At 55.0% G+C, this 15,874-nt stretch overlaps 2 protein-coding genes across 7 annotated transcripts in view; one reads left to right on the top strand and one right to left on the bottom strand.

Annotated features, from left to right (window-relative positions):
* Positions 1-15,874, bottom strand: part of EXOC2 (exocyst complex component 2) — a 608,573-nt gene that overhangs the window by 280,389 nt on the left and 312,310 nt on the right. The window lies entirely within an intron of this gene.
* The window catches only part of WDR1 (WD repeat domain 1), a 43,689-nt gene continuing 28,095 nt past the window's right edge, over positions 281-15,874 (top strand). The window contains exons 1-3 of the mRNA XM_034660174.1: positions 281-400; positions 435-626; positions 12,700-12,790. Coding sequence (XP_034516065.1) covers positions 281-400; positions 435-626; positions 12,700-12,790 — 403 coding nt within the window. The remainder of the gene's footprint in view (positions 401-434; positions 627-12,699; positions 12,791-15,874) is intronic.

The following is a 15,874-nucleotide window of genomic DNA, read 5'->3' as shown; positions in this document are numbered from 1 at the left end:
CCCCCCCCCCCACCGCGCACTGGCGCCTTCTGCGGCCCCCGAACTTCAGCCTGGCGCATCCCGCCCACCCTTCCCTCCTTAAAGTCAGCCGCCAGACCGCAACCGCGGCCAGAAACAGTCTGACACCGAATCCGGCCCCCCGCGCCACAATTTTATGGGGCCGTGCAACGTCACTTCCGGGGCGGGGAAACAGGGGCGGGGCCCGCCGCGGGGGGAGGGGCGGCTCGGTCCGCGCAGGCTCACTCGGGCTGCAGCCGCCGAGCCGAGCGCTTGACTATATATGGTCAAAGCTGGGGGCGAGCCGCGCGCGGGGCCGCGCTTCCGGGTTCGGCGCGTCCGCAGCGGCAGCGCGCAGGGNCAGCCCCTCCCGGTGGAGGCAACAGGTGACCGGCTGAGACCGGTCCAGGGTCCCTCTCTCCGCTCCTTGCCCCCAGTCCTCAGCCCGGCCGGGGGCCGAGCAGGGGGCTGCCACTAACGCGCCTCGCTTGGTTTGTGTCTCCGCAGAGAAGGTGTTCGCCAGCCTCCCCCAGGTGGAGAGGGGCGTCTCCAAAATCATCGGCGGCGACCCCAAGGGCAACAATTTTATTTACACCAATGGAAAGTGCGTCATTCTAAGGAACATCGACGTGAGTACCCCCTTCCCACCTACCCCGCAGGCGCGGGTTCAGATTCTGGGTGCAACTGCCAGGTTAATTCTCCTTCTCCTCTACCCCCCTCTTCTCCCGCACAGCGGCCTGGGGAGGGTGAGGACGCCACGCCCCCTCAGCCTTGGGACCACACCTCGGAAGCCTAGGAGGCTGTTTCAGCCTTATCTAGGCCCTCTTCTTCCTCTTCCCGGGGAAACTGAGGCTTGGATTAGTTTAGACCTTAAGTATAAGGGGTCTGGATTAGGGGGATCAGACACACCCGGTCAGCTGCTGCTTGCCCTTGGGGCGGTTGGGGATTTGGGCCTCTGAATCCCAGTGTCCTCATCTGTAAAATGGAGGTGATGATGAGATGAGGCTCCCTTCCCCCCACTTCCCCTGACTGCCTGTGCCCGCTGAATGAGATGATGCGTCCCTCCAGCCCAGCATGGCTGGCACACACCCAGCACTTGGTAAATTGCACTTATGTATGATCGCTATTAACACCCAGGGTCTCAGTGTGGCAGAGCCAGGACTCATGCTCAGGCCTCTGCCCTCCAGCGTGGTGTGAGCCCCAGTGCAAAATCAGAAACCAGTTTATTCCCATGAATCATTTAGACAGACATACTGTACCCAGGCTGAGAATGCTGCTTGAGCCAATTTCGTGGGAAATCCTCGCAAATTCCTGTTACTCCTCTGTAATTACTGAAATGACCGAGTCTGCTTGTTGGTCTCCTTGCTGCTGGGATTGCACACTGAAATCTTTCTCCTCCCTTCTTCAGCCTGAGTTAGGGTATGGGGGATGGAAGGGGGAAGTGCCAGCACAACCATTTGTGGGGGAGGGGTTCTCCTGCACTGTGTTTGGAGTTGGGCGTTATGCAGTGCGTAGGTGGTTTTGATTGGTCATGCTCCCAAGGGATGTCAGCTTAGCTTCACATCTGTTGCGAGTGATTACCCCTCGTGGGTTCGGACTGTTGCTGATCAGATGCACTTGCCCTCGGGGACCTCACAACTGGCTGAGGGAGTAAAGGGGCTCTGGGGGCCTCACTTTCCTTGCCTGTAAAAGGAGAGGGCTCTGCATGGTCCGAGGTGCTACTGGCTCTCCCCTCGTCTCTGGGTAAGGCAGCCAGTCACTGTCGTTCCTCTGCTGAAGGACTGAGCTCCGTGTGGCAGTTCAGCCCTGCCCCGGAATGCTGGGCACCTCAAATGAAGGGGTGGGCGGGTGTGAATGTTCACTGAAGGTGCTAAGCAGTATTGGGCTAGTCACACGGATTCCTGGAAAGCTGATTGGCCTCGCTCAGAACTGAGGGAAACCTCTCCAGGGACTTCGATGGTAATGATCTGGAGATGTCCAGGGTGAGGTCCCAAGATGTTGAGTAAATAAAAGTTAGATGGCCCAGAGTAGGTCCTCCTTGTAGTTTGGCAAACAAAATGGACGAAGCCGTTCTCAGGGATCCAGGGTGGGGGAGCGCTTGGCTTTGCCCCTAACGGTCCCGGACGTGTCGTGGCAGTCTCCCTGTACTTCTAGGTGGGAGGCCTCATGTGAGGTGCCTGCCGTGTGTCTGATGCCACGAGAGGTTCTTGCACAGAGCATCTCAGCCCTGTGGGCCCGTTGCTCTGCAGAGGGGTCGGGCTGGCAAGGGGAAGAAGGCCAGTCATTGGAGCTGCTTCCGATGGAGAATTGTTCACAGCTGTGCACAAGTCCCCCCCCCCCCCNNCCCCCCCCCCCCGGCAAACATTCCCCAGCTTGTGAAACCCATTCTGCTCATTCTTCAGAGGTCTTTATTTTTACCGGTACCCCAGAGTTTGCCAGTCTCTCTTGAGGGTGAGTCTGCTTTCCTTTCCCAGCTATCTGGAAGTTTCTGCAGGGCCTGGATAGCATGGGAAGCTGCTACTGTGTTCCTGTTCTGGATGTGAATCAGCCCTTCGGGCTCTTTTTGGATTGGGAGACCATTGGTGCTCAGTTAAAGATGGACACCATTTTTAGTGGGGCACAGCATTCCTGGAAAAAAGACGTGAACCCTCAGTGACCATTCAGGGATTAGGAAGGAAGATGGTCTGGTCACATTACAGGCTCAGGAAAGAGAGGAGGCCCGGAAGAAGAGTTGGAACCAGGTCGGGGTTCTGCTTGCCTTCAACTTGACCTGTCTAGACCACATTTAGGTTTTCCATGTGTCCTTCCTCCAAAACAGTAGTGCCATTCCTCCAGCTGTTCGGGCCCCAGATCTGGGACTTCTACTGGATTTCCCTCTTCCATCCCATGGTTCATTCTTCAGTGGAGCCTAGTGACTACTTTTAGACTAACTTCAGAATCTGACATTTTTTTTTCTACCTGTTCTGGTTTCCATCCTTCTCCAAGCTACCATCCTCTCTGGATTGCAAAACAGAAAACCCAGACTGGTCTCTCGATTTTACGCTGGCTGGCCTCCAGTACGCTCTCAGAGCACGGCTGGACCAGTTACGTTAAAATATGAGATGGTGTCTGTTGCCCCTTTGCTCTGCCTTACCATGCCTGATACAGCCTTACTATCCAGTCTGTCACCTCCAGTCTCACCCCCAAACCCCCCCCCACCACCCTTCCCACTCAGCTCCAGGCACCCTTGCTTCCATGATCTTTCTCAGACATGTCCCATATCTGTCTCAGGACATAGGAATTAATAGCATTCCCATCCTGGCCTTCTTACCCCGCAGTGCTGACACAGAGCGAGCCAGCAGGCAGGCCGTCCTACAGCTGTGTGCATGTGCCTGTCTTCTGTGACTGGAAGCTCCTTGAAGGCAGGGCTTTGTTCTCCCCTGTTTCATTCACTGCTTTGTCCTCACCCAGGAGAGTACCTGGCACAGGTGCTCAGTACGTTTATCCGCTGGTCAAAAGGCCTTGAAAGCCAAGCTGTGTCATGGATATAATAGGCAGCCATGGAAGGCTTTACTGCCTAAAAATGAAAGTTCAGCCTGCTTGAGGTTGCTGGAGCTAAATTTTGTGGCTTCCCTCTCCTTTCACACCAAACAGGTGTCCATACCCATATGACTTCCCATATGACAAGCCACTGGTGTCATTCACTGTGTTGGCTTAAAAGTTGTTCCTTGAACCCAGCGTAGTGGCACTTCATAAGCTTGTTGAAAAGAGCGTTTCTTACCTATTTTCTTCCAACACATCTGAATTAAAAACATGCAGTGGTACGGCCATCTAGGAAAGAAAAATCCAGAGAGGGAGAGCCTGGTATATTACCGTGGGGCCAGCGTTGCCACTGCCCCTGCCGATTCTGCAGAGACAGGGAAGTGTCACCCCCAGTGACCGTGAAGGAGCCTCTTCAGGATTCTGAACTGCCCAGCATCACGTCCCGTAAAGGACAGCTTTGGCACAGCAGAGGCCCCTCGAAAGCTGCCAGAAGCAGCCAGCAGATTTGCTACAAGGGCAGGTTTGGAGCTTGCTTTTAAACCAGTCCAGTCCCTAGATTCCAGAACTAAAATACACATATTTGAAAAAATTATGTATATAAAATTCAATTCCAATAAGTGACATATTTGTTCCGTTTCAACATGCTCTGTTTCCAAGCACAGTGTGAAGTTCAGGGTTGTTGAACTTGAATGCTGAGTTTCTCCTGGAGTGATCTGCTGCCAGTCATGTGCAGAAGGACCACCTGTGCGTGCCCCCCGTGGGGTGGGGGGTGTCCATGAAGGGACAGATGGCTCGGGAAGGATTGACATTGTCCCTTCTGTCCATATGCACATGCCTTCTGAGTCCCTGCTGTGCGTCCAGGTTGGCCACCATCCCTGTGGGGGGCACAGATACAGAGGAGTCTCCTCCTGCATGGAGCTTGTGGCCTTGGTGAGAGTGACACAAGCTTCCGGGTGGCAGAAGGGAGTGGTGTGCTGGAGTACCCCATGGACGGGTGAGCAGGTGGCATGTGTGAGGTCGAGCCAGGAGAGGCCTGGGGGTTGGAGCTTTAAGAAGTGAAGAGACAGGCTCAGACCAGGCCATGGAGCTGCGTGGAGCCCAGGTGACTTGTGATGGCGACTTGCTTCGCGGGCCAGTGATTCTTGGGTACTTTCTCATGTGTCCAGTCACAGCAGGGGGAGGGTGCAGCTCCCTGAGTGTCACGTGGCCCAGGATAGGCATTTCCTTTCCATCCCAGTCTACCTGCTGTGCCCCTCCCACCTTCTGTAGCTTAAGCCCCAGTGAATCCTGTTACAGGTACTGATCAAGAATCTGCTTTGTACCAAAGCCCACACGGGCCTGTCCTCACAGAGCTCGCAGTCTAGTGGGGACAACCGACTCTGGGAACTAGATGGGGCTGACGCTGAGAGGAAGCACGGGTGCCGTGGGGCACTCACTACAGGGTCGGGGCTTCCAGACAGATGAGGCGGGCTTGGGCGAGAGGTTCCCTGCAGGGGTCGTGGAGTTCCGAGTCTGGAGCCTGGGTGTGAGGGGGAGTGGGAGGTGTGGGGGGCTCAAGCGGTGGGTGGTCAGGCAGCCCTGTGACAGAGGCCACCGGAACCATTAAAAGGTGAGGCAGACTGGTAGTATGGTGGAATCTGTGGTAGAGATCGTCCCGTACCTAAGATTTGGGGTTCAGGGTACACACACTCAGCAAGTGCTTATCAGCTGATAGAACCGATCCTTGGTTCTTGATGTTTCCCACGCACGTTCGCTAAGCTTGTCTTGCTGAGCCCTGCCCGTGACCACTGTGTCCCCAGATTCAAATCAGTGATTGTGAGGAGTTTCTGCCCCCAGCCCCACCCCCTGAGAGATACTTGGCAACGTCTGAAGACATTTTCGTGCTACTGGTATCTAGTTGGTAGAGGCCAGGCCTGTTGCCAAGCATCCCACAATGCACAGGACTGTGCAACAAGTTTTCTGGCCCAAAATATCAGTAGCATCGAGACTGAATGTTACCCTTGGTGGGCTACATTCAAATTCTCTGGTTAAGCACTTTAAAAGAATGTCGTGGGTGGTTTGGGAACAAGGGGGAAAAACCAGTTGTGCCACAGAGCAGCAGGGAAGGTTTCTGGAGAAGGAACATCTGAGTTGGGGTTTGGAGGATAAGTAACAGTTTTCCAGGAAGAGGAGTGAGGCAGAGACGGGGAGAATCTAGATGGGGAACCAAGTGTGCACAGAGGTTGGAAGAAGTGTGACTTGCGTTCTCTCAGCACAGTTACAGGCTCCTGTGGGGGGTTGGTGGTTTTGATACATTACTCACCCGGTTCCTGTTCGTGGAGGTGTAGAGAGGGATATCAAGGTCTTCGAGGTTATGGAAAACAAGGTAGCCTCATGCCTGAGGCCAGCAGAGAAGTGGTCCTGGTTCTGCTTGGGTTGTGGGAGTCAACCCTGCCCTGAGATGGTTGGAGATGCCCATTTGCGTCCTTATGCAGTCCTGACCTTGGACTGTGCCTCCACCAACCCCCATCTCCCACAGGAACTTACTACAGATGATGTGTAGACTCTGGAGTGGAAAGGGCTTTTCTTCTTTTCGTAAGTCTCAGTGGAGGAACCTGCCCGGCTTTGGTGGTGATATACCCCATAGAAATACCTGGATCCCACACTCTGGTCAGCTTGCTAGTAGCTTCTGCCCACTGGTTTTATCTGTGCTCCCTGGGATCTTATCCAGAAAATGACAGTTTCTCCACCACACACCATCCCAACATGGGCACTCCAGTCCCACCCCCAGCCCCGCCCCGCTCTGTTCAGCTGGTCTCCAGGGAGCACAGACGGATGCCAGTCCAGCAGGCAGCCCTGAGCACTGCCTGTGGCAAAGGAGCTCATCTTGGTTGAGTACATTTTGTGCTGGGCAGTGGCCGGACACTTCACTGTACTTCATCCAGTTTGGATTTCTTACCTGTAAGCATAGGGAGACTAGCTTCTACCATCCAGACAAAGGCCACCCCATCAACATGGGGTCATGGTGGGATTTAGCTGAGTTCATGCACAAGTATCCCTAGAGGGTTGCCTGGGCTGTAAGGTACACGGTGTCTTCCTCTTCACAACCGCCATGTTGACTAGAGACCCTTTTTAGAGATGTGGACACCAGAGCCCCAGTAGGTGCGGGGATCTAATCCCCGGCAGCCTCCCCCAGACTCTCTCCTCATGACTGCTCAGTCAGGCTCTGGGCAGACAGTGGGAAAGGAGGGGGATAGGAAGGGAGGTGCCAGTGTCCTGTGTGCAGGGGTCCCTGCGTTAAAGTCTTGATTTGCTCCATCAGGAAGGGGTTGAGCTGGGAGCCAGGAGGGACAGTCGCTCAGGGAGCGGCAGACCATGCGGGACTGCTGAACGGCCCCACGCAGTTCTGAAATGTGTCACTGTTGGCCAGGCTGAAGGGCTTCTCTGAGTCAAAGAATCAGGCTAACAGTGATACCAACCATGGGTGAGAGAATAGAGTTGAGGAATAAAGGCTCTTACCTGACTTCGGGTCCCCACCCCCACCGCTTCTCATCCGGGTAGCCGTGGGCACATCACCCTCTCTCTGCCTGGTTTCTTGGCCCTGTGAAGTGGGGTGTAAGGTTGCCTTCATGGGAGGTTTCAGAGAAATCAACAGAAGGGTCCAGCCTTGTGGCTGAGCGTGGACCATCCATGCACGATGATTCGGAGGCGGCTCTCGGGGTCCAGCCAGCCTTGGTCTTCTGGGCCACTGGGAGGTGGCAGTGCTGGATCCAGTGCAGGCCCTGCCCTCTGCGGGGTCCCCTCCGTGGGAAGCCTCGTGGGTGTAAGAGTGGCACATGGTACAAGGCAGGAAGTAGTGAGGGGGGTGGGGCGGGAGGCCAGGGCAGGTAGCGGGCATTCAGGGCTGGGAGAGATCGTTTCCCATTGGGGCAGCAGGGAAGGATTCTTGGAGGTGGCCTTTGCCTGGGTGGTAGAAGCTAGTTAGGAGACGTCGTTGAGGATCAGGAAGGAGGGAAGGCGTTCAGGCAGAGGCAGGTAAAGGGAAGAAAGTCACTCAGTGATTTCCTGGAGGAAGGAGCAGGCATCGTGGAAGATGGACTTTGGATTGCCAGTTAGGGTGCCGTTCCTCCGGCCCAGTGGGAGCCTTGAAGCTGGAGCCAGGCGGCGCTCACCGCCGCTGCTTTGGTGGCAGGTCGTACTCCTGCGGAACATTCGCTCACTGCTGGGTCCCCAGGGCCGGCCCTGAGTGGGTGCAGGGAGTTCTTGGAAGGAGTAAATGAGCCATACTTACGTGTTCTGTCTGTCTTCTGAGGCCACGTGGTAGGGGCTCGGCTTCTGGGCTCGAGCTGCCGCTCTGGAAGCACAGATGTCCGTGCGGCTGCTTTCACGCCGGGCTACTGTGCAGTAATTTGAGTTTGTCCTTAGTCATCGGAACAGAGGTCCCTGCAGATTGTGTTGGTTCTACAGGTCCAGCTACCAGTGACTGCTTTTAGGAACTAGAAGTAGTTAGAAAGCCGGTGCTCTGAAATGCAGTCCTCCTGGAAGGCCGCGCTCACTTGGCCTGGTCCGAGTTTGGAGGAGCCCAGGCTTTCTCTGGAGGCTCCAGGGGCCATCAGCTCTTCCAGGAGAGCACAGAGGCCCCTCTCGATGTGCCGTGTCCAACAGTTTCTACACCGGTTGGTGGGGGTGGCCTTCCCGACCTCCTGATGTGTCTGCCGGCCTCACCGTGGCTCAGCAGCTGAGGTCAGAGCTGCCACGCCCTGTGACCTGGGCCAGTCACTAACCTCGCTGTGGCTGGTGTGGTGACCTCTGAGCCTGAGACGACATAGGACCTGAAAGAGCTTTGGGGAGCCAGCAGCTCAGTTAGACACTGTCCGGATGAAGCGGTTTCAGGAATCCTCCCTTCGTTGATGTAGGGAGTCTCCACGGCAGGGTGCAGATTGGGAAGGTGGGGGGGGGTTTCGGGGTTCATTTCCTGTTTGACAGGCTTGGCAGAAGAAGGTCTGGTCCTGGGGACCGGCCTCTGTGCAGGTGGGGGGCCAGGACTGTATGTAGTCCACAGGAGAGAGGGCCTCCTGTAATCTAGCCCCCACCTTGTTGTCCCCGCAGGCGTCTGTAGGGTCTGCAGGGCACGTGGTAGGCCAGCCGTGCCCAAGTCTTTCCTCACATCTGTGACTTTGTGTCTTCACGTCTTCTGTGAGGCTCCCTGACCTCCCAGGTGTGAGGGTGGCCTTCCGGGGCTTGTGCCAGGTCTCACCAGCCCTGAGCTCTGCCCCTCAGCAATGTTGCTGAGTGCCCACTGCCGGCCCTGAGCTGTGGGTGGTGGGTAGTGAGGGGAGGGGTAGTGTTCTAGCTCTCCCTCCCCTCACCAAGTGAAGGGGCCTTGGCCAGGTAAGGGCACCGGCCCAGGGAGCAGCTCCTTTGGCCCGGGAGGGCAGGCAGTGGGATTAGACCTGTCCTGAACCATCTCCCAAGGTCCCCAGGGAGGGGGAGCCTCTGGCACAGCAGGAATATTCTTTGGTACTCCTGGAATTGGCTTTCTTCCCTTCACTGGCTCATTTTCCCTGTTCCCTAGCCCTGCCCCAAATAAATTACTCACCCAAGTCCTCTTCTCCTTGCCTGAGGCAGCAGGAGAGGGAGGACAAGTGAGGGGAGCTGCCACCCCCTGTGAGACAGGGGAGAGGGTGTTGGGTCGAAGTCCTGGTGCCTTGTGGCCTTAGCTGACCTGGAATGAGCCTGACCTGGCAGGATGACAGCGGGAACAGGGGAGCTGTCGTTTCTACCTCTAGTAGCCAGCCTCCCTGTGTGTGCTAAGCCGAGGGGGGGAGCTTGCCGTGGACTCCGATGAAGTCATTATGTTCATCTTGGAGAGGCTGGCCCCCTCCCTCGCTGGCTCAGTTGTATTTGCAGTGCATACAAGAGAGATGTCTCATGCAGCCCGGGATTCTGGTGCTGCGCCTGCTGGGGATGACCTTGGGTGTTCACACCCGCTGCACTTGCCACCCTATTTTGGGGGAGGAATGTTTAGGGGCGGAACTTCTCCCAGGCCCAGTGCCTACTCATCTCTCATCCCTGCCCTGGGCCCCTTGGAGCCCACCCTTTTAAAGGCAGAGCCCAGGGGGGCTGAGTGCCAGCATGGGGAGTCAGTTGCCCATGGGATGGGCTTCTCATCTGTAAAATGGGCTGGTGGTGCCCACTGTGTGGGGTGTAAGCCCCCTCAGTCAGCCTTGAAACAGACACCAGAAGAGGATCTCAGGGTGGCCTGTCCATGGACTGTTTCTGGCCAGCTCCTTTGCAAGGGGTCTTGTCCATGTTAGGGTGTTCGGGTCAGAAGCACTAATCTGGGCTGGAATGAGTTGGATTAGGCAGATGTTAAACGGATATCAGGCATTTAATTTTTATTGAGGCACAGTTTAGATACAGCAGGATTTATCTGCTACACAACGTGACAGTTATGCACAGTCCCATAACCGCCACCGCAGTCCTGACACAGAACCTTCCCAACATTTCCAGAAGTGCTGTCTTACCTGGTTCAGCTCCCTCCACACCTAACACCGTCCAAGGACCGATCTGCTTTTGGTCCCTTTACGTTTGCCTTTCCTAGAATGTCATAAAAAGGAGTCCTGCAACCCAGTGTTGCCATTTGTGTCTGACTTTTTCACTGAGCATAATGCCTTTGAGGTTCACTGGTGTTGCTGAGCGTGTTGGTGGTATGTTCCCCTTTGTTGCCTGGGCGTGTTCCACTGTGTTGATACGGCGTGGTGTTTCTTCCCGTGTCTGTTGGTAGACATTTGGGTTGTTTCCAGTTTGGGGCTGTTAACGAGTAAGGCAACTGTGAACCTTCATGCACGTGTCTTTTTGTGGATGTGTGCTTTGTTTCTCGGGTAAATACCTAGGGGTGGGATCGCAGGTTTTGTGTGTGGTAAGTGTATGCTTAACTTCATGAACAGCCGACCAGCCAGCCAAACTTTTCCAGCTGCATCGTTTTGCGTTCCCGCCAGCCATATGTAAACATTCTGGTACCCTGCACCCCCATCTTTGCCAGCATTTGGTGATACTGGTCTTTTAATCTTGCTGAGTCTAGTGGGTAATGTAATGGTATCTTGTTGTAGTTTCGATGACATTGAGCACCATTGCACGTGCCTGTTTGCCGTCATGATGTCCTCTTTAAGTACCTGATACCTTTTTAATTTCTTTAGCAAATGTATATTCCGAGATGGATTAATTTATGAAACACATATATTAAGTGCCCACTACATCACATAATGCTGAATGTTAAGTCTTAGGGGTGAAAAGGACTTTGTATACTTTATCGCCCCCCAAAAACCATTTGTTGCACGCCTATTTGTGCACGCCTATTTGTGAACTGCTGTGATGGTTGAAAAGAGAAATACATTTGAAGCAGGTTGCAGAAAAACTAATTGGAAGAGATGACAAGAAGGTTTGGGATTCCAGGTTTCCCCGCAACCCAAACCAGAGCGTTCTCTGGAACCTTACGTGAGCCAAATGGCCTAAAGCAAAGATGCATTTACCATCACTTTATATGAAGAAGAGTGTAGAGTGTTCCTAGACCTCCCAAAAATCACCTGTCCTGGCTCTTTTGATGCCTTAGAACACATCTTGCTAACAGATGCACGAAATAAATGGAAATAAAGCCCAGATGCTCCCAGACACAGCTTGGAGCTCTAGCCACTTGTGGCTTCCAGGGAAGGAGCTGGGGGGGCACCACTCGCTGCTCCGGGGTGCCTGCTACCCCAGACCTGCTCATCTTGCCACAAAACCGGTGCTGAATGCTATTTTGGCTTTTTGCCTTTTTGCCTTTTTTCACGCAAGTGAAGATCCTGCATGGCTTTGTTTCGGTTGGTGAAAACAGGTACTAATGGAGGTCTTTTGGAAAAACAAGGTGGCACAGTGCAAACTGGGGAAAAGCAGGGGATACCTGTATCGTGTGTCCTGGGTACCTCAGGGACATGTAAGATGCTTTAGGGGACAGAAGAGAGGCCTTCGCAGGAGGCGGCTCTGCAGTTAGGCTGCATAAGTAGGTGTCAGCGGGCAGGAGGGGTGGTCCTGGCCAGGGCAGCAGCATTCGCAGAGACATGGGGCTACCAGGAATGCCAGAAGGTGGCTGGTGGTGGGCAGGGCTGGACTTCAGGGTCAGCCTCTCTAGTCTCAGTCTGGTAGAATGAGGGCTGTGGGGCTCCTGTGGGGGAAAGTGCAGGCCTCTCATCTTGTGGTCAGGTTGGGGAGAGGTGGGGGGAGTCGGGGGTCAGGCTAGATGTGCCTGCAGCAGCCGCCTCTAGAAAGCAGGGTGTCCACACTGGGATTTGATGTGTCCTCAGCTTCCATCCTGTGGGAGGTGGCCTCTTTCAAGAGTGCGTGGTTCATAGAAAGCCAACAGCAGGAATTGATGACCGAGTCTTGACTCCCTCCTGAAAGAAAGCCCAGCTGTAGAGACAGACAGCATCTCAATATGTGTGTTTCAGGTGTGCTGAGGCAGCTCGAGTGTGTGTGAAAGTGGAGGCACCGCCATCTACTTTTAGTAAAGTAGACATTAAAACCTTGCCGAGTAGTGGAGACGCTTCTAGTCCCAGATGCCGGCCCTGTTCTTGCTGTGAGGCCAGCCAGCCTTCCATCTGGGCTACGACGCGAGTAGGAAGTCCACATTTTCGGGCAAAGGTTGTGGCAGGGGAGGCTCCCAGCTCTGAACCCTGCTGTGCTGCCGGAGCTCAGAGCCAGGGCGCTGTTTCAGGCCACGCACTGCTTGGCAGCCGGGGTAGAGTTGCTTCTGAACAGGGAGACCAGCACGTAGGGGACTCTGGAAAGCAGTCGCAACGGGATGCACCCCACAAAGAAAGGTAGAATGGTACACTTGTTTCGGTGAAACTTCTGTTTTGTGTGTGTATTTTACAAATACATATTTGTGCGGAAAAGCAACAGAAAGACAATCATCCCAAGTTCCGCAGCTGTCAGCTAAAGAGGAAGAGTTAAAACTACCCAGTTTTCTATCAGCCGAAGATAATAGGCAGGCAGGCAGTGGCGTGTGGGCAGGCAGTCGTACTGCTGAGATTTTTCTTTATGGAGGTTTTGACATGAGTGTGTAGTGCGTGTGTTATTTTTAGCCCCCAGATCCACTCATCAGGAGAGTGGAAAGCGGTTGACTGCTCTGCCTGCCTTGTGTTCATTCTGGTCTCCTCCCTGCAGAACCCAGCCCTTGCTGACATCTACACGGAGCATGCCCATCAGGTGGTGGTGGCCAAGTACGCGCCCAGCGGGTTCTACATCGCCTCTGGAGGTACCTGTGCGCGCATGGCTCGTGGATGCGTGTTGTGTGGCCCAGAGTTCCCCAGGCCAGATGGGACTCCTGGCTATAGGATGGTGGGAGGTGGAGAGGGGGAGGGAGGAGGAGCAGGGTGGGGGGGAAGGAAGGGAGGGGTGCGGCAGGTGGAGCCAGTGTGATTAGTTTCATTTGGGGCTGACAAGGAAAGTACAAGCCACCAAAAAGCCCCATTGCAGAACTTGGCAGTTGGCAGTGTTCCAGCTGGTTCTGGCTCAGAGGTCAGCAGAAATGCTCTTGTGAGGTTGGCCAGAGGCCTTTTCGGGTAGCTGTATCATGATGTTTGGGAGCTCATTTGTGTGTGTGTGTGTGTGTGTGTGTGTGTGTGTGTGTGTGTGTTTCCTGAACTGCAGCTTTGTCTTGCGTCACCTTTATTCATTAGCTGCTCCTTTCCCAGTCCCTGTCAATGCGGGCCTCAGGCAGGTGCTCCATTCCACTCTGGTCTGGGTCTTTGCTCTCTCCAGCCAGGCTTTTGTGTGGCTCTGTGGGAGGCTGGCGGGCAGGAGGGACAGAAAGATCTTAACCACGGTGGATGCTTTGTTCACCCAGTTCTTTGAGGTAGATCTTCTGCCGTGTGCAGATGAGAAGGGGAGGCATAGAAGTTAGCCTGGCTTACCCGCGCGCCCCCCCCACCCCATTTACTCATTCGTCCATTCGCACGCTCAGCAGGTACTGACTGGCTGCTTTGCCGGTGCCCAGCCCTGTCTGCGGCCTCAGGGAGAGCCAAGCAAGTGAGCTGGTGTGGGCCTGGGCAGTGTCAGCCTCCCCAGAGAGCCGCAGAGAGGAGTGAATTGCCAGAAGAACTGACCGGCCAGGAGAGGAGCGCTGGGGGCCACACACCCCCACGACTGCTCTGCGCTGCCTTCTGCCCCTCCCTGGGAGGCATGTCGGGACCTGTCTCTGGAGGGTTCTTCTCTTACTGTGCAGCCTGCCTGGAATAATTTACCTTCCTGGGCCTTGATTTTCTCTCCGGGAAGCCGGAGTGGCAGTGTGTGTGAAATGCCTAGGACCATCTTGCGCTGGTGGCCACCTGGTAGCAGGTGACTGAAGTGTCTGCCCCTAGACCCAGGATCCACCAGAGAGCAAGCTGGGTGGCTGCTACAGCCGGCGGTCGGGGCTGTGTGTGAGGAGCTTGGCCGGGAGTCTGGCCCAACGTGGGCACTTAACGAGGTTGCTGTTTAGACTCACTCCCACTCTATCTGTAAAACTCGTTCTAATTTATATGCCTTGGTTTATTTTAGCCATGTAATTTTTTTTTTTTTTTTTTTTTTCTTGGCTGGCTCTGCTTGCCAGCAAAATACCTTTTCCTTGAAAGCCCCAAGATGTGGCCCTGGTGCCTTTTAAAATGATGTCTTCGAGAGAGAGAAGTGTGGTTGGCAAGGGCCCCTCTGCCTCCTTGGCGCATGGAGCTGCAGGCCCAACTGCTGAATCACGTGGGAGCCCACGCCTGCGCTCGCGGGTCCCAGGGCCGGGTGTTCCACCAGCCAGCAAGCTGGCTTCAGATCCTCATGCTGAATCAGTGAGGAAGCCTGGCACAGAGACCATTGCAAAGGACAGTCACCTAAGTAAAGGGTCAGTCTGACACGCTTCTCTCGCAGAAGCACCCTCATTTGGTGGAGGAACGGAGGGAGGTGTGGGCTGCATGCAGATCCAGGTGCTCTTGGGCGGAGATCACGTTTATTTTCTAGCATTCTGGTCCCTTGAATGAAGAGAAGGAAACCCTCACTGCAGAGATTAGGTCCTGGGCTAAAAATAGCGTGGTTGTACAGGGTTTGCAGTGAGGAGGACGGAGGCTGAGAAAGAGCTGTGCCCTCCAGCTAAGTGGGTTACTTGGTACCTGGGGTTCCCCGGGTTAGGGCGGGGGTCCCAGTACCTCAGGAGACCTGTGGCTTGCTCCCACATGGGTTTCCAGCCCTCTGTGGGACCTTCAGATTCCTGTGAGTCTGAATGGTCTATGTCTGCTGAATGATTGAACCTTCCAGAAGGCCTGTGTAAGGAGCCCATGCCAGGGGCTGGACCCCCAGCCCTAGACAAAATGGTCAGTCAGTGCCCTTGGATTGACATGGCTCACGGTGCCATGTTCTCTTGTTCAGAGCCATTTCCAGGGCAGACCCAGTTCCCTTTTTGTAGCCATGTCTTCTTGGGTAACTTTAATGCTAGTGGTCTATGCCCCATACTCCGTCCCTTGAGCACCCACTAGGGCTGTGAATCCCAGGCTGCCCTCAGAGCAATGCATCCAGGCCGCAGAGTGGCAGGCTTCCTAGGAGAGGGGCCCCATGCCCAGAGGGGAGGAGAGAAGGGTTGCTCAGGTGAGGAACGTAGGTAGAGAGGCCAGGCTGCGGAGCTGGCGAGCAGAGGCCTCCGTGGGCACTGGAAGGCCCACCTCACTCCCTGCTCCCTGTGGTCCCCCATGTTGCTAAGCTGCCGGGGAGAGGGGGCAGGCTCACCAAGACTGCTCCCCTTGGTGCAGCATATTGTCTGGAGGGGGAGATGCCTTCTCAGGAGGGGACAGAAGGAACTCTTTCCCCATCAGTTCTGACCTCTTGAAGGTGTCCTCTGTCCCCGGGCAGGTATTTTTGTTGTGCCCCCGCCACCCAGCACAGGGCTTGGCACCATGGGCAGTTGGTCAGGATCTCGTGACTGCCCAGGGGCTGCCCTCGTCAGTGGGGCCCGAGCGCCTGGTCTCCAAGCCCCCCTGTCTCTTTCTGGAGCAGCCCCAGCTGCTTCCAAAAAAGGAATTAAATGTATGGAAGCAACCTAAATGTCCCTTAATAGACGAACGGATACGGAAAATGTGGCATATATATATGTTGGAATCATGACGCGGTCGTAAAAAAGGATGAGGTCGTGCCATCTGAGACCCCACGGGAGGCCCTAGAGGGTATTATAGTGAGTAAAATAGACTGAGAAAGACAAAGACCATATGATTCCACTTAGAGTGGAATCTAAGGGGAAAAAAGAATAAACAAAAGCAGAATCAGACTATAAACACAGAGAACACAGGATGGTTGCCTGAGGGGCGGGGGCGGGGGCGGGGCGTGG

Source organism: Ailuropoda melanoleuca, chromosome 5, assembly GCF_002007445.2.
Source record: "Ailuropoda melanoleuca isolate Jingjing chromosome 5, ASM200744v2, whole genome shotgun sequence".
NCBI lineage: Eukaryota > Metazoa > Chordata > Mammalia > Carnivora > Ursidae > Ailuropoda > Ailuropoda melanoleuca.
Note: the sequence above shows the minus strand (reverse complement) of the source record. Positions and strands in the feature narration are given on the sequence as shown.